The sequence below is a fragment of the Eulemur rufifrons genome, chromosome 2 (assembly GCF_041146395.1).
Source record: "Eulemur rufifrons isolate Redbay chromosome 2, OSU_ERuf_1, whole genome shotgun sequence".
NCBI classification, from domain to species: Eukaryota; Metazoa; Chordata; class Mammalia; order Primates; family Lemuridae; genus Eulemur; species Eulemur rufifrons.
Genome location: NC_090984.1, coordinates 112,741,148 through 112,769,056, shown reverse-complemented (window position 1 = coordinate 112,769,056; position 27,909 = coordinate 112,741,148). Strand labels below are relative to the sequence as shown.

At 35.1% G+C, this 27,909-nt stretch overlaps 1 protein-coding gene across 5 annotated transcripts in view; it reads left to right on the top strand.

Annotated features, from left to right (window-relative positions):
* The window catches only part of EML5 (EMAP like 5), a 132,779-nt gene that overhangs the window by 4,993 nt on the left and 99,877 nt on the right, over positions 1-27,909 (top strand). For all 5 annotated transcript variants that reach the window (XM_069489129.1, XM_069489121.1, XM_069489111.1 and 2 more), the window contains exons 2-3: positions 18,393-18,552; positions 26,399-26,497. In XM_069489129.1, the coding sequence (XP_069345230.1) occupies positions 18,393-18,552; positions 26,399-26,497 (259 nt within the window). The remainder of the gene's footprint in view (positions 1-18,392; positions 18,553-26,398; positions 26,498-27,909) is intronic.

Here is a 27,909-nt window from a genome sequence, read left to right as displayed (position 1 = left end):
CCTGGTTAATCATCAAAATGGTTTGAAAAGCCTTTTTACCAATTTCTAGCCTTCGTCTCAGATGCACTAAATTTTCTCTAGGGTTGGATCCCAGGATTTTTTTCTTTTTTAAAATGCCTCAGATGATTCTGTTTGGGGAAACACACTGACATCCTGTATCCCATGTCTACCATTCTTAGCATTGGCAATTTGTGAAATGGGCACAAACCCTTTCCTCAAACCTGATCCCAGAATTTTCTTAAGCGTTGTGTGATATTTAGAAGCAGTACTTCAGAAAGTGTTGGAATACATGCAAATTTCTTAAAATGCCCCAGTGTTTAAGTAACTAGAATTAGGTGGACTTAACTTTCACCGACTGTAATGGTACTTCTATTTGGTAAGATTTCATTTATGTGTCTGGATATCAAAATATTTATATTTTAAATATTGCATAATTAAAGGGATAAAATTAAAAGATGTTTTCAGGGGAAGGTAGGAATTAACTAGAATAATAGTTGAAGTTGTCATAAATATGTATTAACTGTATCTTTTTTCTTAGGGAAAACCAAATTTTTAGATTTGTATTATAATAACTATTTTCCTATATTATTTTATAATGTCTTATATGTGCAAATATGCAGACAACTAATAAAATATAGTGTTTGGGGTATACAGTAAGGAAGATATATGGGATAATAAATTCTTAGAATCTATTAAGAACATACTGTTATTTCAAGGTTTTTTTTACTTATTAAAGAAATATTTATTGAGCATCTGTTTTGTGCAAGGGTTCCTGCCTTAAGATACTCAATCAAAGAATCAATTAGAGTACTATATATACTAGGGATAGCACTAGCATACCTGGGATACGGTATGTACATGGAAATATAACAGTTCACAATGATGAGAATATAATGCCTGAGCTGAGTGTTTAAGGAACACAGGGAGAAAGAGATATCAGAAGGAATGAAAGAAGGTATAGCATTCTGAGAAGAAGTAACATCATATGCAGTGGTCTGTGTTACAAGAGAATATTTGAAAGAGTTTTTGTACTCACTATCTTTAGTTCCTTTTCTCCCATTTACTCTTGGTTCTGTTTTCTTACACCATAGCAGTTCTTGTTAAAGTCACCAATGATCTCCATGTTGTCAAATCCAGTGGTCAGTTATCAGTTCTCATCTGTTTTGATTTTTTGTCATAATTTGGCACAGTTGGTCACTCCGACCTTCTTAAGACACTTTCTTACGTGGTATCTGGGACACATCTATTTATTGGTTTACTTATTCTTTCAGCAAATATTTATTGAATACCCATTATTTGCCAGGGCCTATTCTTAGCACTAGAGATATGGCAGTGAACCAAACAGATGAAATCCCCTACCCTCATGGAGCTTCTATATACTGGGTGGGGAGATACAGAATAAACAGGGTAAATTATGTTGTATAAATATACACACATATATATGTATGTATTTTTATATATATGTGTGCGTGTGTGTATGTGTGTGTGTGTGTAGTTTGTAAGAGCTAAGGGGAAAAAAGCAGAAAATGAGAGACTATTGGGAAGAGTTTAGATAGGTATTTATATGGGATGGCCAGGAAGGCCTCACTGTAAATGTGACACTTGAGTAGAGACTTGGAGGTGAGGGAACATGCATGCTGTGTGGATATCTGAGCTGAGGAAAGGCCATCTTAGGCAGAGAGACTGTCGAGAGCAAGTGCCCTAAAGTGGAGTGGGAGTGCCTAGTGTGTTTGAGGAACAGTAAGAAAGTTAGTGTGGCTGGAGTGAAAGAAGTATGTAATGAAGTCTGATGAGCTAATGGTGGTGGAGGCAGATTATGTAGAACCTTATAGACCGGTCCCCACCCGTTTTGGCACCAGAGATGGGTTTCAAGGAAGACAGTTTTTCCATGGATGAGGGATATAGTTTCAGGGTGACTCAAGCACATTACATTTATTGCACACTTAATTTCTACTATTATTGCATTGTAACATATAATGAAATAATTATACAACTCAGCATAATGCAGAATCTAAGGCTGCTGCTGATCTGACAGGAGGCGGAGCTCAGACAGTATTGTGAGTGATGGGGAGGGGCTGTAATACAGATGAAGCTTCCCTGGAGGCTCACCTCCTGCTTGTGTGGCCCTGTTCCTAACAGGCCACTGACTGGTACTGGTCCGCAGGCTTTGGAGACTGCAGTTACAGACTACTGAGAGGATTTTGGCCTTCCCATATGAGACCAGAAGTTATTACAACAATTTAATCAAATTAGTGCCATAATTTGACTTAATGTTTTAACAAAGTCACTCTGGCTCCTATATTGAGAACAGACAGAAGGGGAGAGGCAGGATGGAAGCAGGGAGACCACTTAGGAGACTGTTGAAATAATCCAGTCAAGAAGTATTGGTGGCTTGGACGAGGGCGGTAACAGTGAAAGTAGTGTGAAAGGGTCAAATTCTGGATATATTTTGAAGGTATAGGCAGCATGACTTATTAATGGATCAGATATAAATTGTGAGAGAAAAGAAAGTCAGTGATGATCATACAGTTTTTGGTCAGAACAATTGCAAGAATTGAGTTGCTGGTTACTGAATTGGGAAAGACTGTTGGAAAAGCAACTTTTCCGTTTTGGGAGGAAGGGAAGATCAGAAACTCTGTTTTAAAAGTGTTACATTTGAGATGCGTAATAGATAGTCAGGTGGGGTTGTAAATTAGACAGTTGAACATACATGTCTTTAATTCAGGGAAGCAGTCTGGACTGGTATAAGTTTGGGTGTTATCAGCATATAGATAATATTTAAAATCATAAGTCTAGATAAGATCATTGACAAAGTGAGTATTGACAGAGAAAAGATCTAAAAAATGGATTCCAGTGGCCCTCCAACATTTTAATGTAGGGGAGATGAAGAATTGGCAAAATGTGTCCAGAGAAGCAGGAGGAAAACTAAAAGAATATGGGATCATGGAAGTCAAGTGAAGAGAGTATTACAGGGAGAAAGGAGTAATCAGCTGTATCAAGTAAGGTGAGCAATGTTTCCCCTTATTGGAAGTCTTAGGTGCAATAATTATGTTGTAATCACAAGACTCCTGAGGAGACTGTGTATGTCCAGATTTGGGGAGGGAGAGAAGGGGGAACAGGAAGAAGACAAAATGAATCATATCATTATTAGTATACAAAATTAGGCTCCTTCAAGATTTGTTCCAATATACAACTATTATGTATCCATAAAAAATAATTAGGAAAAAGATTTGTGGCCGGGCGCGGTGGCTCACGCCTGTAATCCTAGCACTCTGGGAGGCTGAGGTGGGCGGATCATTTGAGCTCAGGAGTTCGAGACCAGCCTGAGCAAGAGCGAGACCCCACCTCTACCAAAAATAGAAAGAAATTATATGGACAGCTAAAAATATATATTGAAAAAATTAGCCGGGCATGGTGGCGCATGCCTGTAGTCCCAGCTACTCGGGAGGCTGAGACAGGAGGATCGCTTGAGCTCAGGAGTTTGAGGTTGCTGTGAGCTAGGCTGACGCCACGGCACTCACTCTAGCCTGGGCAACAGAGTGAGACTCTGTCTCAAAAAAAAAAAAAAAAAAAAAAAAAAAAAAGATTTGTTACAGCAGTTTCTACTTGGCTTAGTTATTTAAAAATGGCACAGGGGTGGCAGCTCTAGAGTATTGTTACTCAAAAGTATGGTCTTCAGACTGGCAATGTTAGCATTAACTAGAAATTTATTAGAAATACAGATTCTCTGGTCTTACCCCAAACTTACCAAATTAGAAATTCTAGGTATGGGGCCCAGCAATCAGTTTTAATCACCTCTGGGTTATGTTAATATGGTCTAACATTTAAGAACCACTGCTCTAGATTCCTGATTCTCAATCCTGGTTGCAGAATAGAATCATTTGGAGAGTTAAAAATAAAACAAAACTAGCAATGGCTAAGCCTTACCCAAAGAAATTCTGATTTAATTTGTTTAGAGTCGGGCCCAGATATAGTTCCTTTTTTTGTTATTTGCTTCTGTTTTGAATTTTTCAGCTTCCCAGATGATTCTAATATGAAGCTAGGGTTGAGTACCACTGTCCTAGATAAAGTAGTAATCCATGTTCAGATGGTAGGCGAGGAGTCAACCTTAAAATACTCAGGGCCTCGCCAAATTCATTCACTTACTATTGTGCATTATATAACAATGTGGATAAATTATCAAGACTGGGAGCCTTTAAATACCTTGGGCCTCTTGTGTAAGGCCCTGCATGCTGGACATCTTCTTTGGAGATTTATTACCAAAAAACCAATCCTTAGTATGTTTTTCTTTTCTTTCTTTCTTTCTTTCTTTCTTTCTTTTTTTTTTTTGAGGCAGGGTCTCACTCTGTCACCATGGCTAGAAAGCAGTGGTAAGATCGTAGCTCACTGCAACTTCAAACTCCTGGACTCAAGTGATCCTCCTGCGTCAGCCTCGTGAGTAGGTGGGGTTACAGGTGTGCTCCACCGTGCCCGGCTAATTTTTGGTAGAGACAGGGTCTCATGCTTCTCAGGCTGGTCTTGAACTCTTGACCTCAAGCAATTCTGCTTCAGCCTCCCAGAGTGCAAGGATTATAGGCATGAGCCACTGTGCCCGACCTAATTCTTAGTATGGTTTTCTGTTGATAAATCTGCTCAGTATCATAATGGGATGAAAACACTAAAAGACGTATACCTTGTATCATCAGTTTAGAAAAATGCTCACTCACAAGGATCCTGTAAGGTCATAATTATGTCCATAATTATTTGCATCCTGGAGGATATCAAGTGAGGTCTACTATAACCCAGTGCCCCAGGTGATGATTTCAACAGACTCATGGAATAATTGCAGTGAGTTTTGGCTGAATGGCTTGGATCATGGAAAGCCGAAGATTGTCCATTAATAACTTTCCATTTTGGAGCCAGGATCTGTAGTCAGAAATAGACCAATCATCCAATATGTTAATGTTTGGTGGGGCATGTAAATGCCCGTCAGAAGGACAGATCATCCCCACTCTATAAAATTCTCAGTGGATGATCTTGCATGGACAGTTAAAACAGCACCCTAAGGCTGGGCACAGTGGCTTATGCTTATAATCCTAGCACTTTGGGAGGCTGAGGCAGGAGGATTACTTGAGGCCAGGAGTTCAAGACCAGCCTGAGCAATATATTGAGACCACACCTCTACAAAAACTAGAAAAATTAGCCAGGTGTGGTGGCACAGAGCTGTGGCCCCAACTTCTCAGGAGGCTGAGGCAGGAGGATTGCTTGAGCCTGGGAGTTTGAGGTTGCAGTAAGCTATGTTGGTGCCACTGCACTCTAACCCTGGCGACAGAGCAAGATACTATCTCCAAAAAAACAAACAAACAAACAAACAAAAAAAAAACAACACAAAAACAAAAAAGCACTCTAGGTTTATGTCCAGTCAGGGCAAGGTACCTGGAATAATGTGTTTCGGAGGGATTGAAACTACACATTGCCACTAACCAGGCATGAATCAGCCACTAACAGCTGACTGGCATCCTTTTAGTCCAGCAAGTATCCTCCATTGTGTCTTTATGGATCAATATTTTGAAACAGCATAAGACTGACAAGGGGTTATACCTAGCCTATACAAAGAAGTTGCCTTGGCTACGATGAAGTCTATTCTAATTAAAGGGTGGAACATGGCATGATCATATTGGCCAAAGACAGTAAGAACTGGAACAAAAGCCTTAATAACTCTTGGATTGCCTATTTACAGTATCACCATCAGTTGACCAATATAATTTAAAGGTGGATTGGATTGTTAAAAGATCAAATGAAAAATAGTGCTCACCTTACAACACGGGCATGCAGATACATCTGAAGTAGTAATCATGGGGTAAAAACACTAAATAATTGCTTGATGTTGGTTGACTGCTAGAATAAAGGATAGGCATGGGACTGAAGGTGGACAGTCTGCCTTGGATCTGTCTATTTTAGAGACTATAGGCAGGAAATTCATAACACCACTGAATTCTTAGTTTTTTTTCTAGAATGGGCAGCTCATATGCTGGATTGGCAAACAAGAGGAGATGTTAACTCGTATTTCACTCTAAAAGTTATCTTGTTCTTCACAATCTGGGGACGAATACCTGATTTTACTTTAATCTAGAAGTTGGAGAATGTAGGAATAAAACAGAGGGGCAGGTTGGATGTGAGGTGAGAATTCTGGATTGTACCACTGTCAAGGTATGGATGATGTCAAGCTCTGGTTGGAGCGGAGAAAGGGAGGGCCATAGTCATGTGTACTGGAAATATGGAATGTGTAGCAGAACCTACCTGAAATTAAAGGCCCAGAAATAAACTGATGGCAAGAGAAGCATACATCCTAACCTGCTTCCCAAATGAGTTAGAAGAACTGAGATGCATGATTGCCATCCATCTCCTTGTCAGAGAAATCCTGCTACTCTTCCTGGTCCTGGGAATCATGTACCTACTTCACTTCCCACCCATCGAAGACATTCATTCCCAGCCTCAAATTCATTGGAATTTGTCTCTTTCCATGCCTTTGAAAGCACTTTCTTTCTTGGTCAAGAGATACAATACTATACATCACTGCCTTTGGTATGGAAAGTTGCATTACATATTAATTTCAGCGTATGGAAGGTGATGACAATTGCCACAGGCAATGAAGAATTTTGCAGCTTTTACTTAGTGTAATTTTGCTCATAGAATTATTTAACTTAGCCACAAGTGATGATGTAACCAGGTCTAACCACTCAGTGTTCATATCTTTATAGTAAAGGTGATCAGAGAGCAGGGTATAATTCCTAACCAGGAGTGGAAAGTAGAAGACCATTCTAAGTCTTGCAGTACAGGGTGATAACTAACTACAGAGTTCCCAAACTGGTCATCATTACTTGGTTGCAAAGTGACTTTGCTAATTATTAGTTAACCCATGAACAATGAACTTAACACATAAAACACCATAGATGGTGGCACTACTGACATAGTAAGAAATTTTATCTGGAACCTGGATGTTAGATTCAGATGACATGCTTTTGCAAAAGACAATTTTTGCAGTCATATAAAGAAACTATGTAGAAGTTTGAGGTCAACATAATGGGGAGTATGAGAGACTTGGTAGGCTCCCTCTTATTATTGTATTATTGTATTTTTAAAATTAGTAATATACATTTGTTACAAAAAATCGAAAGGTGTAGACAAATGTTACCCACAATCTTGCAATCTAGAGATATTACTATTGTGTTTTGGATTATTCCCTACTAAGCTTTTTTGATGCATGTACTCTTAAGTAATTGAGGTCACACTGTATATAAAATTTGGATTCTGTGCTTTTTATTTAACATTATAATATAAGCTTTTCCTAGTATTATGAAAAATCCCCATACTTTTGGTGTTTTTTTTTTTTTTTTTTTTAGAGAAGGTCTCCCTGTGTTGCCCAGGCTGGAGTGCAGTGGCTATTCATGGGTACAGTCCCCCTACTGATCAACACAGGAGTTTTGCCCTTCTCTATTTCTGACCTAGGTTAACTCACCCCTCCTAAGGCAACCTGGTGGTCCTCTCCTCCCAGGAGGTCACCATATGGATATGGAACTTAGCATGGACACCCAATTGTAATAGCACACTACAGCCCAGAACTGGGCTCAAGCAATCCTCCCTGTCAGCCTCCCAAAGTGTTGGGATTATAGGCGTGAGCCACTGTATCCAGCCTCATTTCTTAAATGTTAGACATTTAAGTGGTTTTTCAGTTTTTACTGTTAGAAAAGATGATGCAGTGAAAAAAATTGCATATAATGGTTTTTTTGTATTGAGGATTATTTTATTCAAAAAATGTATCACTAGCAGCTTCCTTGGAAATTTGGTTAACAAATATTAATTGAATACTTGCTGTGTGCCAGTCATTGTTGTAGGTGCTTAGGATTTAATATGAACAAAAAGGGCAGTCTCTGTCCTATTGAAGTATATATCCTAGTGGGGAAGTGTAAGATAATAAATGTAGCCGGGCACGGTGGCTCATGTCTGTAATCCTAGCCTTCTAGGAGGCTGAGGCAGCAGTATTGTTTGAGCTCAGGAGTTCGAGACTAACCTGAGCAAGAGTGAGACCCCCGTCTCTAATGAAAAAAAAAAAAAGATAATAAATGTATGATAGTAATTTTAGATAGTTGATAACTACTATAAATAAATTAAGATAATGGGGCCTGGCAGAGGGGTTCATACCTGTAATCCCAACACTTTGGGAGGCTGAGATGGGAAGACAGCTTGAGGCCAGGAATTTGAGACCAGCCTGAGCAACATAGCGAGACTGTTTATACAAAAAACTTTAAAATTAGCCAGGTGTGGTGGTATATGCCTGTAGTCCCAGCTACTCAGGAGGCTGAGGTAGGAAGACCTCTTGAGCCCAGGAGTTGGAGGCTGTGGTGAGCTATGATTATGCCGCTGCACTCTAGCCTGAACCACAGAGTGAGTTCCTATCTCTAAATGAATGAATGAATGAATGAATGAAATGGGTAGAATATATTGGCATGACTAGGGATAGTTAGAGAAGGCTTCTCTGAGCAAGTTACATTTGACCTAAAGGATGAATGATATGAATGAGGCAAAGATTTGGAACAAGATTCAAGACAAAGACTTTGAGAGCCTAATTAGCTTGGCCTTTATAAGGGACGGAAAGGCCAGTGTAGCTGAAACATAATTAACAGAGGAAATATGGTAGAAGTTAAGGATCAAGAAATAGGTGTGGGCATATTTTATAGAACATTGTAAGTGTCATCTTAGGGATTTTGGGCTTTATTCTAATTCAATAGGAAGCTATTGGAGGGTTTTAACCAAGTGAATGATGGGATCAGACTTATATTGTTTTAAAAGATCACTCTGGCTATGTTGAGAAAGCCTCAAACTAAAGGGGAGGAATAAAGGAAGAAATGTGGGTAGTCAGAAGGCTACTGAACTGGTTCTGATTTAAGATGAATGCTGGCCCAGAGTAAGGTTGTAGCAGAGATGAGGGTGATGATAGAGTCAGTAGGACAGGGTAATGGAATGCATGTGATGAATGAGGAAAAGAGAAGTGGCAAGAATGAAATTTAGATCCTTGGTCTGAGCAAGTGAATGGATCATAATATCATTTACTAAGGAGAAGAGGAGCAGATTGGGAGGGTGAGAATGGAAGAAATAAAATTGTCTTTTAAGTGTGTGAAATATGAGGTACCTATCCATTGCTGTGACCTAGGTATATGAAGTTGGGGGTTATCACTGTATATATGCATTTAAGACCACGGGATTGGATGAAATCACTTGGTAAAGAAAGGGAAGACAAGTAAGGCAAAGCCCTGAGATACTTTAACATTCAGAAGTTGGGGGCGGGAGGTAAGGCCTAGCAAAGGAGACAGGAAAGGAAGGGCCGATAGAGTATGGAGTCAGGAAAGCCTAAAGAGGAAAGTGTTTCAAAAAGGGAAGAGTGGTCATTTGTGTCAAATACTACAGAGAAGTAGAGGAGAATAAGGGCATACAGTTTACCATTAGGTTGACAAGGTCACATATAACCTTGAAAAAACCGTTTCAGTGCAGGAGAGAAGGGACAAAAGCCTACTTGGAATACATTGAAACAGTAAAGAGTAAAAAAGATGAGACAGCTCTTTTGAGGAGTTTTGCTATAAATGGGGAGCACAGAAATGGAGTGATAGGTGAGGGGTCAAGGGAGTTTTTTCTTTTTAATAGGTATATTTGAATGCTAATAGGAATGACTCAGTAGTGAGAATACAATAATTCCACAAAGCATAGTTTTAGGAATAAAGTACTTGAACGTAAGGAGAATGAGATCCAGAATACAAGGGAGGAATTCAAGGAGTAGAGACATTTCTTCCATTTTACAAGAGGGTAGTAATTTGAAGGTGTATAGAATAGGAATATACCTTCAAATGGTTACTTCTATCATCTGTCTCCCAAACTAATCCATAAATATCATTGAATTTCACTATATGTTCAGCAATATATTAGGCATTATGTGGATAAAACTTAACTATAAGATATTAAGTTGACCTTAAGGATACCTGAAAAACACTCATGCTTTCATTCTGATTAAGAAAATTGGAGCTATCAGAAGAAAATCTTCAGATTCCACCCACCCATCAGCAACACAGCTAGGTCCTACCTCAGTCCCTCTACTTGTGCATTAGATCTCCCCTTTCTTGCCTGCTCCGGAAATTCTTGCCTTCACCTACATCAGTATTTTTGCTCTATATTGGATGATCTCTTTTCAACAAATGATGTTACAAACAACTGAATATTATGAGGAAGAAAATGAACCTCAACATATAGCTTGCCATATATGAAACTTAACTGAAATTGGGTCATATGTTTTCAGTGTGAGAGCTAAAGCTATGAAATTTCTAGAGAAAAACATAGGAAATAGAACACAAAAAACATGAATTATAAAAAGTAAAATTATATATTGAACCTATTAAAAAACTTATCAGATTTCCAGGTAACTGAAGACAGTTGTGGATTTGTAGTAAGTAACCTCCCAGAATCTCTTCCCCAGACAATACAGATCACTTCATGACCATGAACTTTCTATGCGAACCATAGCCTCAGCATTACTTAAACAGAGACTACCAAAACAGCAAAATAACTGTAAGTAAAAAGAGAAAAAGAAACAAATTCCAGATGCAGTTTCACAAGCTCTCTCCTCTCTCCTCTGCTGAGCTTTGTGGGCAGTAACTAACCTAAATGTCTGAAAAACAGTATCTTAACTGGATACTGTAAGGATAAAGACAAAATGACCTGCACATAATGCCATAATCTGTTTAGTAAAATTTTTCCTCACAGGCCTATCAATTCTGAAATGCCTCTGTATATACTAAAATTAAATAAATAAATAGACTATAGATTATGAACACCTAGTTTCTCATTTTTGTAGGAGGACGTTATAAATAAGGAAAGGGAGAAGTCTTAAATGAACTCTGTGATTTTGGATTAGAATCAAAGGTATTGAAATAAACTCACAATATATAGATAGATACAGAATGTGTCTATACAGAATACAGAATGTGCGTTAGTTTATATTCATATATTTCCTAGCTCTGTCTGCTGAGACAGCCAAGAAGCACTAACACTCCAGTAATAATGATCACGTCTAACACCCAGATCTTGTTCTTTAAACACCTTTCTCCAATTGAAAAAAAAAAAAAAGAAAAAAAAATAGGGCTTCCTTGGTAAGTAGTTGATTATAGGGCTGGGACAGGAAAAATACTGGAATATTTTATGGTGCAATAAAATTAAGTGCTCAAAAGAGATGGTGGTTTATTGAAAGATTCCACGTTAAGAAAATAGAAAAACAGGAGCAAACTAAACTCAAAAGCAAACAGATAGTAGGAAATAATAGAGAGCAAAAATTAACATAAACAGCAGAAAAATCAAACCAAAAGCTAGTTCTTTGAAAGGATTGATCAAATTGATAAATTTCTATCTAGACTGACAAAAGAATAAAAAGAAGACAGAAATTGCCATCAGGATATCACTACTGACCCAAAGACATTAAAAGGATAATGAGGGAATACTGTTAATATAAATAACTCTCTATACATATACCTTTGACAGCTTAGGTAAAGTGGACTATTTCCTTGAAAGATAAACCATCGAACTCACCAAGATGAAATAGATAAAATGAAGAGCCTATATCTATTAAAGTAATTGGATTTGTAGTTCTTGGTCCAGATTGTTTCCCTGATTTTTCTGCCAAACATTTAAAGAAGAAATAATACCAATTCCACGCAATCTTTTACAAAAATTCAAAGAAGAAAGACTACTTCCCAACTCTTTTTGTGAGGCTGACATTACTCTAATATAAAATCCAGGCAAACATTAGAAGAAAAGGAAACTACACGCCACTGTCCCTTTTTAACATAGATGTTAAAATTCTCAACAAAATAAGCTAATAAGCAAATAAAATGCATCAATAGGTCATATATCATGACCAGGTAGGATTCATTCCAGGAATACAAGGCTGATCCAACATTTGAAAATTAATCAATGTAATTCACTATGTTGACAGACTAAAGAAGAAAAACCACGTGATCATCTCAGTAGATGCAAGAAAAGCATTTCACAAAATTCAGTGTCTATTCATGTTTAAAAAAATGCTTAGCAAACTAGGAATAGAAAGCCACTTCCTTAACCCAACTATAAAAGCATCTATAAAAATGCCTAAAACTAAGTTCATGCACAATGGTAAGAGACTGAATGTTTTCCTTATAAGATCAGGAGAAAAACAAGAATGCCCTCTTTTACCACTCCTCATTAAACAGTGTACTAAAAGTTCATGCCAATGCAATAATGAAAAATAGAAACAAATGGCTTACAGAAAGGAAAGGAAGGAATAAATTATCTCTGTTCCTAGATAACATGATTACCCACCTAGAAAAATCCAAATAATATATCAAATGCTCCCTGCCAAAAAACACAACTCCTAAAACGAAATGAATTTAACAAGGTCACGGTATACAAGGTCAACATGCATAAATTGGTTGTATTTCTGCATACTGGCAGTGAACAATTGGAATCTGAAATTTTAAAACGATACCATTTACAATAGCTCAAAAATATCTTGTATAAATTTTGCAAAATCTATGCAGAGTCTGTACTGTATACTAAAAACTATAAAATGAAGCTGAGAAAGATCAAAGAATACCTAAAAAATGAAGGGAGGGACATACTGTGTTTATGGATTGGAAGACTTAATATAGTTAAGATGTCAGTTCTCTTAGAAGTGATTGATAGATTTAATGAAATCCCAATCACAGTCGCAACAAGATATTTAGGATATACAGCTGATTCTAAACTTTATAGGAAAGGTGAAGTAACTAGAACAGCCAAAGCATTCTGATAAAGAACGAAATTGGGGGACTCACAGTACTCAATTTTAAGGCTTATTATAAAGCTATACTCATCAAGGCAGTGTGGTATTGATGAAAGGATAGATACATAGATTAATGGAACAAAAATGTAGGGTACAATTTGTGAGAAATTAACACAGATATGGTCAATTGATTTTTAACAAAGGTGCATTGACAATTCAATGGAAAAAAGAAGTCTTTTCAACAAATGGTGCTGGAACAATTGGATGCCATAAGAGAAAAAAAATGAACCTCAACCTACATTACACCTTATACAAAAATTAACTCAGAATGAATCATAGATTTAAATATGAAATGTAAAACTAAAACTTTTAGAAGAAAACATAAGAGGAAATCTTTACTACTTTTGGTTAAGTAAAAGCATGGTCCATAAAACAAAAATTTGATGAACTGGACTTCGTAAAAATTTTAAAAATGTTTGCTCTGTGAAAGAAACTGTTAAGAGATTGGAAAGAAAAGCTACAGCTTGGGAGAAAATATTTTCAAGTCACATATGACAAAGGAACCTGTATTAAGAATATATTAAATACTTTGAAAACGCAAAACTATAAAGATAATCTAAAATGGCTAGAAGTCTTGAACAGATAGATTATAAGAAACATCACTCAATATCATTAGTCTTCAGAGAAATTGAAATTAAAAAGACAGACACCCCCCCACCAACAATTAGTGGGAATGTGAAGCAACTGGAATTTTCATACATTGCTGATAGGAGTGTAACATGGTACAACAGATGTGGAAAACTGACAATTTCTTATAAATCTAAACATGCACCCACCCTATCGTTTTTCTTTAAGGTGACTTTGAGTATCTCTGGAGTATTGTATGTAGATTTCATAGTTAAACCATTAGGAACTTTCTATTTTTCCTTCCCAATTTCCAAGTGTAGGGAAATTTCCCTCACAGTACTTATTGTAAATTTATGCCCTTTTTGAAGATGAGAAAACGGGTGAGAAGCCTGTAAGGAGCAGAGGCAGAGTTTTAAACTTAGGTCTGACTTCAAAGGTTTTCTTTGTGTAAATCTTTGTACTCAAAAGTATACACAGAATGTAATTACAGTACTCTTTCAACTTTTTTAAATGATTGAGATAGAATTCACATAACATAAAATTCACACTTTAAGTGCACAATCCAGTAGTTTTTAGTATAGTCACAAAGTTATGCAACCATAACCACTATCTAATTTCAGAACATTTTTTATCACCCATAAAAAATTCCCATGCTCATTAGCAGTCCTTCTCCATTCTCCTCTCCCTCTGGCCATGGCAACCACTAATCTCCTGTCTTTATGGATTTGCTTATTCTGGACATTTCGTAAAAATGGATTCATACAATGTGTGACCTTTACATGTCTTTTTTCTTTGACTTAGTGCAATGTTTTCAAGGTTCATCCATGTTGTAGTATGAGTGCTGTATTCCTTTCTGTTGTCAAATAATATTCTATTGTATTGATACCACATTTTATTTATCCATTATTCAATTGATGAACATTTGGATTATTTTCACTTTTTGGCTATTATAAATAATGCTGCTGTGAACATCTGTGTACAAGTTTTGTGTGGACATATATTTTCATTCTGCTTGGGAATATACCTAGAGATAGAATTGCGGGATCATATTGTAACTCTGTTTAGTCTTTTGAGGAGATGTCAAATGATTTTCCAAAGTGGCTGCATCATTTTATAATCCCACAAGCAATGTATGAGGGTTATAATTTTTCCACATCCTTACCAAAACTGCATATTTTCTGTCTTTTTTTTCATAGAAGTGGTATATCATTGTGATTTTAATTTGCATTTCCCTACTGCGTGCTATGTTGAGCATCTTTTCATATGTCTTTTGTTTATCTTTGGGGAAGTGTCTGTTCAAATCCTTTGTCCATTTAAAAAAAATTGGTTTATTTGTGGTTTTATTGTTGATTTGTAAGAATTCTTTATATATTCTGGATGCAAATCCCTTGTCACATATATGCTCTGCACATATTTTCTCCCATTCTGTGGGTTATGTTATAATGTTCTTGATGGTTGCCTTTTAAAGCATAAAAGTTTTTAATTTTGATCAAGTCCATTTTGTCTATTTTTCTTTTGTCACTTCTGCTTTTAGTGTCATATCTAAGAAACTGTTGCTTCATGCAAGGTCAGTAAAATTTATGCCTATGTTTTCTTCTAAGAGTTTTATAATTTTAGCTTTTACATTTAGGCCTCTGATCCATTTTGAGTTGACTTTTGTATATATTTTGAGGTATGGGTCCAAATTCATTCTTTTGTTTGTAGATATTCAGGTATCTCAGCACTATCTATTGAAAAGATCATTCCCCTTCGTGCCCACTGTTGAATTGTCTTGGCACCACCCTTGTTGAAACAATTGATCATAAATGTATGAGTTTATTTCTGGACTTCCAATTCTGTTTCATTGATCTGCATGTTTACTCTTATGCCAGCATCACACTTATCTTGATTACAGTTTTGGAGTAAGTTAATAAGTTTTGAAATTGTAAACTGTGAGTCTTCCAACTTTGTTGTTCTTTTTTCAAGATTGTTCTGGCTATTCTGGGTCTTTCTGAATTTTAAAATCAGCTTGTCATTTTCTATAAGAAAGGCTGGGATTTTGACTGGGATTGTGTTGACTCTATAGATCAATTTAGGAAGTGTTACCACCTTAAGAATATTACGTTCCTTCAAGCCTAGAACATGAGATGTCTTTCCATTTATTTAGATCTTTTAAAATGTCTTTCAGTGGGATTTTGTAATTTCCACTTTACAAGTCTTAAACTTTGTTAAATTTATTCTTAAGTGTTTTATTCCTCTTGATGCTACTGTACATGGCATTGTTTTCTTGATTTAATTTTTGGATTCTTCTTTGCTAATTTATAGAAATGCAGTTGATATTTCATATTGATATTATATCCTGCAACTTTGCTGAACTCATTTATTAGCTATCTTTTTTCTTTTCTTTTTTTTTCTGTTTCTTTGTTGATGAATTCCTTAAGATTTTTTATATATAAGATCATGTTATCTGTAAGGAGAGATATTTTACTTCTCCCTTTTGTTTTTTTACCTGGCCTAATTGCCCTGGCTAGAATATCCAGTACCTTGTTGAATGAAGCGGCAAGAGCTGACATCCTTGTTTTTTTTTCTTGTACTTATTGGGATAGCTTTCAGGCTTTCATCATTAAATATGTTGTCAGCTGTGGAGTTTTATAGATGCCCTTTATTAGGTTAAAGAAATTCCGTTCAGTTCCTAGTTTGTTGCGTGTTTTTATCATGAAAGGGGCTGGATTTTGTCAAATGATTTTTCTGTGTCTATTGAGATGAATTTTTTTTCTCCTTTATTATGTTAATATGCTATATTTGTTGATTTTCGTATGTTGAACCAACCTGAGTATTCCCACTCATCTTTTCTCCCACTGGTTACTCATTTAGTATTCCCTGACTTGATGAATACCACTCCAAACTCTTCAAACGCCCAAGCCAGGAACCCAAGAGCCATCTTAGACCTTTTTCTTTCCCTTTCGCTCTACATCCAATCTGTTGATTTTGTTTATTAATATCTTTCTAACTTTTCCCCTTCCAGTTCATTCTCCATCCTGATGCCAGGAGTGATTTTTTTTTTTTAATTTCAAAGGCAAATCTGATATTCTAATCTACTTATGGAAAAATTTATCAGATAGAAATTTATATTTGTTCCTTGCCTTCTGCTGATGTACATAAACCATTACTATTAGCTCTTTGACTTATTTTTTAAAGACTCAGATTACTTTCTGTGAATTATAGGTGACCTTTCTGTTTCTTAAAATGGGATTTGTAATTTAAGTGTTAATGTTTTAGGAAGAATGCTACTAAATGCTATTTTGGGACATTAATACTTGGTCTAACTTTATCCAATAAAAAGGAATAGTGAAATCAGAGAGAAGGCTTAAAAACAGGTGAATACCAAATGAGAAAATGGCTTGTGGTAGGGTTGTTACTAACTTGTTGCTGTGGTTCAATTGATCCCTTATGAGAGTTCTTTTCTTAAGAAGTTTACACACACTATATCATATTACAGGGATTATGAAGGGTATAATTACTTTTTCAGATATATATTTTTCTGCATATTATGGGGGTACAAAAGTTTAGGTTACATATATTGCCCTTGCCGCCCCCCCCCCCGTCCCCACTGAATCAGAGCTTCAAGCGTGTCCATCCCCTAGATGGTACGCATCACACTCATTATGTATGTATACACCCATCCCCTCCCCCCCCACATTTGCCCGGCACCCAATTAATGTTATCCCTAAATGTACTCTTAGGTGATGATCAGTGAAACCAATTTGATGGCGAGTACATGTGGTGCTTATTTTTCCATTCTTGGGATATTGCACTTAGTAGAATGGGTTCCAGCTCTATACAGGAAAATACAAGAGGTGCTATATCACCATTGTTTCTTATAGCTGAGTAGTACTCCATGGTATACATATACCACATTTTATTAATCCACTCATGTATTGATGGGCACTTGGGTTATTTCCACATCTTTGCAATTGTGAATCGTGCTGCTATGAACATTTGAGTGCAGATGTCTTTTTTATAGAATGTCTTTTGTTCTTTTGAGTAGATGCCTAATGGCATTGCTGGATCAAATGGTAGGTCTACTTGTATCTGTTTAAGATATCTCCATATTGCTTTCCACAGAGGTTGCACTAGTTTGCAGTCCTATCAGCAGTGTATGAGTGTTCCTCTCTCTCCATATCCATGCCAACATTTATTGTTTTGGGACTTTTTGATAATGGCCATTCTCACTGGAGATAAGTGATATTTCATTGTGGTTTTGATTTGCATTTCCCTGATGATTAGAGATGCTGAGCATTTTTTCATGTGTTTGTTGGCCATACTTCTGTCTTCTTTTGAAAAATTTCTATTCATTGCCTTTGCCCAGTTTTTGATAGGGTTGTTTGATTTTTTCCTTGCTGATTTTCCTGAGTTCTAAATAGATTCTAGTTATCAGCCCTTTACCGGATGTGTAGCAGGCAAAATTTTTTTCCCCATTCTGTAGGTTGTCTGTCTGTTCTCATGACAGTTTCTTTGGCTGTGTAGAAGCTTTTTAATTTAATCAGGTCCCATTTATTTATTTTTGTTGTTGCTGTGATTGCCTTTGGGGTCTTCCTCATAAATTCTTTGCTTAGGCCAATGTCTATAAGAGTTTTTCCCACATTTTCTTCTAGAATTCTAATAGTTTCACACCTTAGGTTTAAGTCTGTTATCCACCGTGATTTGATTTTTGTGAGAGGTGAAAGGTGCAGGTCTTGTTTCAGTCTTCTACATGCGGCTTTTTCAGATATATTATTTTCAGATATATTATTGAAGTAGTAACTCTTAGTGTGGATTTTTATATGTTTATTTTAAATCCAAATTATTTAAAATTGATAAAGTATAATGTTCACATTGGCATTTATATATACTATAAATGGCAAATACTATAAAAACTCTATAAATAATTTTTAAGTCTTATTTGTTTATTTATTTCTTTATTTTGCAGCCTTGCATTACATCCTGAACGAGTATTGGTAGCAACAGGACAAGTTGGGAAAGAGCCTTATATCTGTGTTTGGGATTCGTATACTGTGCAGACCATATCAATTCTAAAGGATGTTCATACACACGGTATAGCTTGCTTAGCATTTGACTTGGATGGCCAGGTATGTGATAATTTTTTCCCTTTTTTTATATTATGTTTTTAAAATGTGTACTATAAATATTAAATTGGAAAGCAATTGGTAAAAGTGTTTGTTTACCCAAGGGTGGAAGTGGTTAGGTGGGGTGGGTGGTTGATGTATATAAGAAAAATAAGAACAGGGGATTTTTATTTCATCATATCAAGAATTTTCTCAGTTGTATTAATTACTACCTTGAAAGCCAAAGAGATCCTGATTCAGTAGAATACTACCTGGTTGTTACAGAAAATTTTATATATAACTCTTGTCCAGGTAGGGTATTTTGATAGGACAGATAGAAGATGTCTTAGGAAAATTAAGTTTCTCTAAGTAGAGCTTTTCATATTTTAATTTGCAGTTACTTTAAAGGTTATCTATTAATATTATATTTTTATTGAACAGAATGAGGTAATTCCTATGAGTTATTTTTATACAAAATCAAAGTTCAAAACAAAAAATGTATAATAATTATCACTCCTCTGACTCATCAGTTTCCAAATTATTGTCTACTTCTAGTCAATGATTTTTATAAAGTTAAATAAGCCAAGAGCTTTTCTAGGGTGCTTTTATGAAAGTTGTTATAACTAAAATATATTTTAAAAGTTAGCAGTAAGAAGTTGGATTTTTCAGGTGTGATTAATTTATAGTCTTTAAAATTATTTTAACTTCTAGAAAAAATTAAGTTGCCTGCTTTTCAATTCATAAAACTAGTTTTGTAGATCTAGATTTTACAGAAACAGATTACAGTGTATTCTAGCCCCTTGAAAATGATGGCCAGTATATGTTTATATATTACTCTGAGGAATAGCTACTTTAAGTAGCCTAGGTTATGCTTTCTGACAAGAGATGACTTTCTGGTAAGGGGTCTATAAAGACTCAATTAGAGCCTCTTATTTGGGAAAAAAATGTGCTTCCAGGTTTAATATGATTACATAGTGGTGATTGACAATTGCAGAAACTTAATTCATGTCTCATTTTTGCTATTATCTTTCAAGTCTTTTAATGTCCTCATATCACAATTTAATTTTCTGAGTATACTTACTCTTTACCTACTTTACAGGAATATAAAATATAAAACAAACCTACAAAGTTGTTTCTAAAAATCATTTATTTAAGGTGTTATTGAAATTCAAAATATTTCAACTGTAAGTTTCTGTATACTTTGAGTATAGATATTCTTTACTTTAAAATTGCCCTTTTAAAATGTAATATATTGCATTGCTGTGGAATTTCTTTTATATATCCAAGGAGAAATCACACCCATAGCTTTTACTAGTTGGAAGCCTTTAATTTTGCTTATTTGGAACAACTTATAAGAAAAATCTTGAGTACATGTATTTTATTATCACAGATCTTTATGAGAACATGTTACTTAAAATTTTAAGATTATAAAAACATAACAGCTAAAAGATATCGAGCACATACTAAGTGCCAGGCATTATACTAAGCCTGGATTATCTCATTTAATCCTCATAACAACCCTATGAAATAGATACTATTATTATCTCTATTTTACAGATAAAGAAACTGAGACTTAGAGAGGTTAAATAACTTGCCCCATGTTACACAGCTAGTAAATGGAGCCAGAGCGGGAACCCAGGTCAGTCATACTCCAAAGCTCATGTTTTTAACAGCAATGCTCTACTGCCTCCCAAACATGTAACTTAGGAAGTAGTCATTTATATTTCAAAAGGAATTCATCTATTTTAAGTACAGTTTAAGCTAAAATGGAAGGAACTGCTACCAATTGAAGATTAAGTTAAGAAGAGTATCTCAAATTATGTTAATGAAAAGCTTTAACTTAAAAAATATATTTGAGAGAACATATATATCTATTTGCTTATATCTATCAACTGTTTATGGGATACCAACTAGAAAATAGTGTATAAGTTTTACATTTTCTACTATATTTGAAACTATAAAAGTGATCATTTAAGATTTATCTAATGAATGGGTTTCCCAGTTGGTGGTAATGCTGAATGTTCTTTTTCCAGTGGCTTTCTTCTAATGAATTGACTATCCACACTAATACTGGCAGTCTGCCTTATTGAAGATAATCAGGGCCAGAAAAGGCTATCTATATAAATCCACATCAAACAGGGACTAAAATTTTATAATAAATGGGAGAGGGGGTAAATTTAACTGTTACTTTATCTTGAAAATATAACCATAATTTATAAAAACACATTTCTCATAATAAAATCTAAGTTATAGTTACGACTCTTATTTATAGAATGAACTAAGAATGACTTTTTTTAACCTAATTTTGTCAGTTATATAGTGGTATAAAGTAAAATGCTGCAGTTTACCTTTGACTTTTGGCATGTGATTATAAAGAGAGTCATTTTTGCAAAAATGTTAGGGGATGGGTTTACTGGTTTTTCCAAGGCTTTTTAGTAATCACTCAATATCTAGACATAGCTCAAGTCCTATTTTATTATTCTTGAATTTTGTTCTCTTATTGCTGTGCTAGATCCTAACTTCTAATGGCTTTATGCATGAGTTGACCAGTATTTACTCCATTAAGCCCTGTATCTTCTATAAAATTTGTGATTTTACTTTGTAACATTGTAATGATTAGTTCTTATATAATAAACACTGAGATCATCAGGGCCTCCATACTAGAATCTTTTAAGTTTAATTGCTCTTTATTTAAATATGTTTCATAATTGTAGGAACTCATGGGAGCTTCTAGTGTGTACTGAGACATTTTTCTTATTTATTTGATGTGCTAGAATTTTGTATAGATACTTCCAATTCAATTAATGGACACAAATAAGATTTTGTTTGGGAATAGGATCAGTGAAGAGTTTGAGAAGCTGGATAGAGGATTTTTTATCTGGTTTTCCCTCTCCCTCTCTAATTCTTACTTCATAGTTATATTTTATTTTATTTTATTTAAAAATTTTTTTTTTAAATGGGGGTCTCTCTGTGTTGCCCAGGCTGAACTTAAACTTCTGGACTCAAGCGATCTTCCTGCCTCAGTTTCCGGAGTAACTGGGACTACAGGCCTCCACTGCCATGCCTGGCTGTTTCCTTATCCTTAAAGGAGCCTTTCCTTTGTCTACTTCTTAAATGTCAGTGTTCTTTGGGAGTCTCTAGCCTTCTTTTCTTTTCACTTTACTTACTTTCTCTGGGTGATTATCTAGGCCCATGACTTTAACATACATATCAATTAACAGTGACTCTGTTTTTTCTCCTCAACACCAAATATCCTCCCCGCCTCATTGAATGTTCTATATTACACATTTAAAACTGAATTCTCTCTTTATTCTAACTGTATCAAAAACCAAAACCAACTATTTCTCCTGGCTTCAGACCTCTCCAGCCTTGTCTCTTGCCACTTTCAGATTGACACTCCTCCCTTCAGCCATGTTGAATTACTGGCACTTTCTCAAAAGCACCATGATCTCTGTAATCTTGAGGTCCTTTGGTCTGAAATGCACTTTCTATGTAACATTGACCATATGCCAGGCGCTCTTCTAACTTCTTTAAATATATATATATATATGTGTTAGTGTTAATTTTCATATTACTCCATTAAGTCCTTTTATTTATACCCATTGAATAGGTGAGGAAAGTAAGGTAGAGAAAGGCTAAATAACTGCCCAAAGTCATCCAGCTTGTAAGAGGTGGTGTTCACACCTAGGCAATTTGGTACCAGAATCTCTGCTCTAAACCACAGTTTGGTAAACTTGTTATAACAAGTGAGATAGTAAATATTTTAAGCTTTGTGTGCCATATGGTCTTTGTTGTAGCTACTTAGCTTTGCACTGTAGTGTGAAAACAGACAACACATGAAAGAGTGGCTGTGTCTGTATTTTAGTAAGACTTTATTTACAAAAACAGAGTGAAGGGAGGATTTGGCTTGAGAGCTGTAGTTTGCTGACCCCTGTTCTAAACCAGTACTTTTCAAAGTGTGTGTTGTGGGTTGTTCCTCACATTTTTCTTGTGATTTCTCCTTCGACCCTTCAGTTACTTAGAAGTATGTTAATTTCTCAAATATTTGGGGGATTTTTCTGGATAACTTTCTGTTATTCTAATTTAATTCTGTTTTCATCAGAACATGCTCTGTATTTTAATTTTTAAAAATTTGTTGACACTTTGTAATCTAAAATTTTGTGATCTTCATGGAGTTTCATGTATGATTGGAAAGGTTATGGAAAAGTATTCTGCTGTTTTCTTTTTCTTCTCTCATTTATTGTGCTATTGTGGTCATTCATTTAACTTCTGTATGTTTTGTAAATCTGATAGTAACTGCTATTATTTTTGCCTTATACAGTTATTTTAAAAAATTTTTTTAATAAGAAAAGTCTTATTTACATATTTACCATTTGGGCACTCTTTCTCATATATGCAAATCAGCTTTTTATTTGGTATCCTGCCTGAAAAAGTGTCCATTATCATGTCTTATAGTGCAGGTTTACTGATGATGAATTTTCTCAGCTTTTGTTTGCTTGAAAAAGACTGTTTATACTCAATTTTCAAAAGATATTTTTGCTAGGTGTACAATTCTGTGTTGACTTTTCCCCCCTGAGCACTTGAGAGAGTTTCATTGTCCATTGTCTTCTGACTTACATGGCTTCAGATGAGAAGTCTAGGATAATTTTTTAATCTTTGTTCCTCCATATCGAATTGTCTTTTTTGTCTGGCTGTTTTTTAGAATTTTCTCCTTAGTGCTTAGTGCTTTCAGCAATTTGATTACCATGTGTCTTGATGTATGTTTTTTCTGTGTGATTTATTGAGCATCTTATATATGTGGGTTTATGGTTTTCATCAAATTTAGAACATTTTGACTATTATTTCTTCAGGGTTTTTTTTTTTCCACCTGCTTTTGGAGCCATAATTACCTGTATGCTAGTGTGAACTAAAATAAAATCTTAAGCTCCCCACCCCTACCCCAGCCACTGAATGGACTTCCTCTTGGTGAAGGGGACCCCAGAAATACCCTAAAGTTGAGTTGCTGGCCAGGAGGTCAGACGTGCCTCTTCATGCTCCCTTCCATTCCTGGAGATATCCTTTGTAACTCATTAATAGGCTTAAAGCTATTCAAGACAAAGCTTAAACCACATCTGCAGGTCATCAATTTACTTAACAGATTACTTGAGTTCTTAACTTAAAACATTCTGAGCCTTCAGACGAAGCTTCATTTTTTTAGCCAATTACAAATCAAAGAATCTTTAAAGCCACCTATAACCTGTAATTTCCTGCTTTGAGATATCCTGCCTTTTTGGGCCAAACCAATGTATGCCTTCCATTGTATGAATTCCTGTCTCCCTGAAATGTATAAAACCAAACTAACTCAACTGTAGGGAAACCACTTGCTCATGGCTTCTTGGGTGTGGCTCTCCGGGCCGTGGTCACACATATTTGGCTCAGAATAAGCCTCTTTAAATTATTTTACAGAGTTTGCATTCTTTTCCATTGATATTAGGCTACTTGATATTTTCCTAAACTTCACTGAGGCTCTGGTAATTCTTTTTTTCCTTTTTATCTATGCTTTATTTTGGGTGATTTCTGTTGCTGTGTCTTCAGACTCATTTATCTTTTCATCATTGTTTAAGCTACTGTTAATCCTTTGGAGTAAATTTTCAATTCACATAATGTGCATTTATTTTTATAAGTTTTCTATGTTCTTCATTTATATCTTCCTTTTTTTATTCTTTGTATTTTTTAAAAAATCTTGTGCATCTTAAAGATGTTCATTTTAACAGTTAACGTATTCTAATTTTAATCATCTCTGTAATTCCTGTGTCTGTTTTTATTGACTGATTTTTCCCTGGTTTTTGGTCACATTTTTTTATTTCTTCACATGCCAGTACTTTTTAGAATGGATGCAGGACATTGCATATGTTATGTTTTGAATGCTGGATTTTATTGTATCCTTGTAAAGCATTTGGACATTATTCTGGCAGGTAGTTAAGTTCCTTATGGATCAGTTTGATCCTTGAGAAAAGCTGGCTTTCAAGCTTTTGTGGGGCAGGACTAGAGTAGCTTTTCCTCTGTGACTGCTGGGTTTAAGTTCCTACAAAGATGTGATGCCCTTCCGATATTCCTAGTGAATACCCAGTGAGTTCAAAGAGATATCTGCATTCTGGCTGTTGGGAATTTGAGTGATTCCTAACCCTTTATGATCTCTGAGAATTGTTTGCCTTTAGTTTTCCAGTAACCGTCCTTTTTCTAGAATTTCTTCTTTATGGGTCTATGGATTTTACCCCATGCGTACAAAAATTGGTGTTCTCAAATCTGACCTATCTGCAGATTTTCTGGAGCTCTCTCTGTGCTTTGCAAATTCTAGCCATCTTGGCCTCTCTTAACTCCAGGTTCTGTCTTCTCAAATCAGCAAGGCTCCTGGGCTCTATTTGGATTACACTTTTATGTGACATAGTCTGGAAATTGCCCCTGAGATGAAAGCTAGGGTGATTGCAGGACTCACCTTGTTTGATTCCTCCTCTTTCAGTGTTCACAGTGCTTCGGTTCCTGTTACAAATATCTGAAAACATTTATTTCATATGTTTTATACAGTTTTCAGTTGTTTATGGCAGGGAGGCAAGTTAAGACCCTGATACTCCTTCTTGACTAGAAGTCCATCTTTTATGTTTTCTATTCTAGCATATACTTTCCATCTCACTGTCTCCTCTTTTCAACTCTCTTTTCATCTCCCTCTGATCTGCTATTTAATTATTTCATTGAATTTTAAATATCATTTATTTATTATTTCTGGAGGTTCTATTTGTTTCTTTAGATCTCCTTGGATACGTTTTATAGTCTCATATTCTTTACTCATATGCAGATATTTTAAATCCTTCATTTTAGTTCTCTACTCACATTCAGTTTATTTTATATTGTTTATCTGATAATCCCAAAATCTGATTTTTTTGCAAGGCTTATTTTGGTGTTATGACTTGCTGATTCTCACTCATGGTCTCTTATTTCCTTGTGGTTTTGAGAGGTGGTTTATTGTTATTTTTTATTTTAAGCTTATTTGTATTGACTTGCTACCTGTAGGAGTTTCTGTGAGGGATGAATTGAAGTTGCAGTACTTCATGTAGGATTTATATTTGCCTGGGCAACATTGTTGAAGTTGCTTAAAGACACAACCAACCCTTAGGACCACTCTGGATTAAATTTCCACCTGAGGGATTCACGATTAATGTGAACTTAGGTCATACAACCATGCGAAACCTGCTTGTGGTTACAAATGTCCAGGGTTTTTTCCCTCCCCCTTCATGCATTGCTGCACCTTCTTTAAAAAGAAGTTATTTCTGATTGTCCTTTACTCTGAGGGGTTCACTGCTTTAGTCAGAGGCCTATAACTCCAATCCCCACCTTACGTAGGCCCTAGACTTTATCTCCTAGTCCTCTTCAGCCTATAGCACAAAAATCAGGAGCAACAGGATTCATCTGATGCCTTTAGTTTCAAATAGATGTAGGTACTCTGTTACCCTCCAGGATTCCCACTGGAAATCAGTTTGGTTTTGTTCTTAGATTTGTTAATTCTTTGACAGCTAGCAGTGCATTTAAAAATATTATTTTACATTTTATCTAGTATTTTTACTTTTTGGCAGGAGACATGTTTAGAATATTTCGTCAATCCTCTTAGAATTGGAAGTTTCTCTTCTTTTTCATAATGTGAAAAACTATACATATGTGCAGATATTAATAAGACGAAATATATACAGCCTTTCTCTATGAGGTCTATAAAATATAGATGTGTAAGTTTTGATATTTATAAAACCCATGAGTATAATTTATTTGCCATTTATAATTTGGTTCCTCTTTGATTTATTTGCCTTTTTATTCCTTCCTGGACTTCTTGGACATAATTCAGCGCTTGGTTTCAGTTGGACTTGATTCAAAGAATGCAGTTTGTGTTTGGGATTGGAAAAGGGGAAAAATGTTGTCTATGGCTCCTGGGCACACAGATAGAGTAAGTATTCTGCTTTGGGATTTCTAATGAGTACGGGTTGAGAAAAAAAGACAGAAGATAGTTCAGGGGATTTTATTAATACTCTTCTGTATTTTCTTATTGCCAGATAGGTTGTATATAATTAAAATTTTACAATTTATAAAAAATTATGTAATTATAAAAACCCATAAAGTTTTAGAGTACAGAGGTATTGTAGGACTTGGAAGCAGGATTCAATAGGTATAGTGTTAGCGGAAAACTTAACCCTGTGTTTGCTTCAGTAAACAAGTATACGTTTTTTCTGATTTTTTTCTTTTTTAAATAGTTTTATTGAAATATATTGGTATAAAAAGGACTGCACATAGTTAATGTGTACAGTTTGATGAATTTGGATATATGCAGATACCCATTCAAATCTCAATTTAAAAGATGAGTGGTTTGAGCCTAGAGTCTATTTAGTTTGTTTTACCACTAATTTTACATATTATGTATTATAGTTAAGGTGAAAAATGATCTTGCTTGTGTGAATTTAAAATTATGTATTAGTATTAAATTTTTTAGAGACCTAACATTTTTTGCTTTGGTAAAAGATTTTATCAAAATTTTAATTGTTGAAATATATATTCCTTACTCTCAGTTGCATAAGAGTAATAGGAAGAATACCTTGCAGCCAGCTCTTTAATTAAATATTTTACTATTTTTATAAACAGATCAAAATTTTTTCATAAACTCTTAAAAATATCTAATTTTTTTCTGTGTGTAGTAAAATTCTAAACTGAACCAGCACAGAGACCTAGTCAATAATTCTATTTTGTGGGACTCTAAAAATCTATAAAAGTTGCGTAGAAAATTTTGTATGTATTTGCATTTTGGAGAATATACTTGGTTTTCTGGAGATTCTCAAAGGGGCCTATTACACATACACAATTTAGATAATTATTAAAATATTAGGTATATTTTACAGACAGCTGTGTCTTCTGACTTACTTAGATCAGAGCACTTTACATATTAGTCCTTTGGATTTAGTAAATAGACCAATTAATATAAAAAATGATACTGTCAGTGGAATTTTTAAAAGCATTTTTGTGGTTAGTGTTTTAAAGTTGAATCGATGTGTTTTTCATATAATCTGTATTATGGTGAGTTGTCAAACATTATCTTATAAGATTTAATCTTTTTTCATTATCACTGAAGAGTATCACTTTATAAATTTTTAGAGGTAGTAAACCTAAAAAGTGAAAAGTAAACCTTAGATTGCTTAGATTTCAGAGAAACGTGGTGAAAACTGCTGGATAGCAGAATAAATGAATTGTTTTTCAAATATTAGGGTTTTTTCATTTATTGTTTATTTACATGTTTCTAATGCATATTTTATTTCATCTGGGTTTTTATTTGTTTGCTTTTGTTACAAAATGGTTTGTATGTATTTTAGA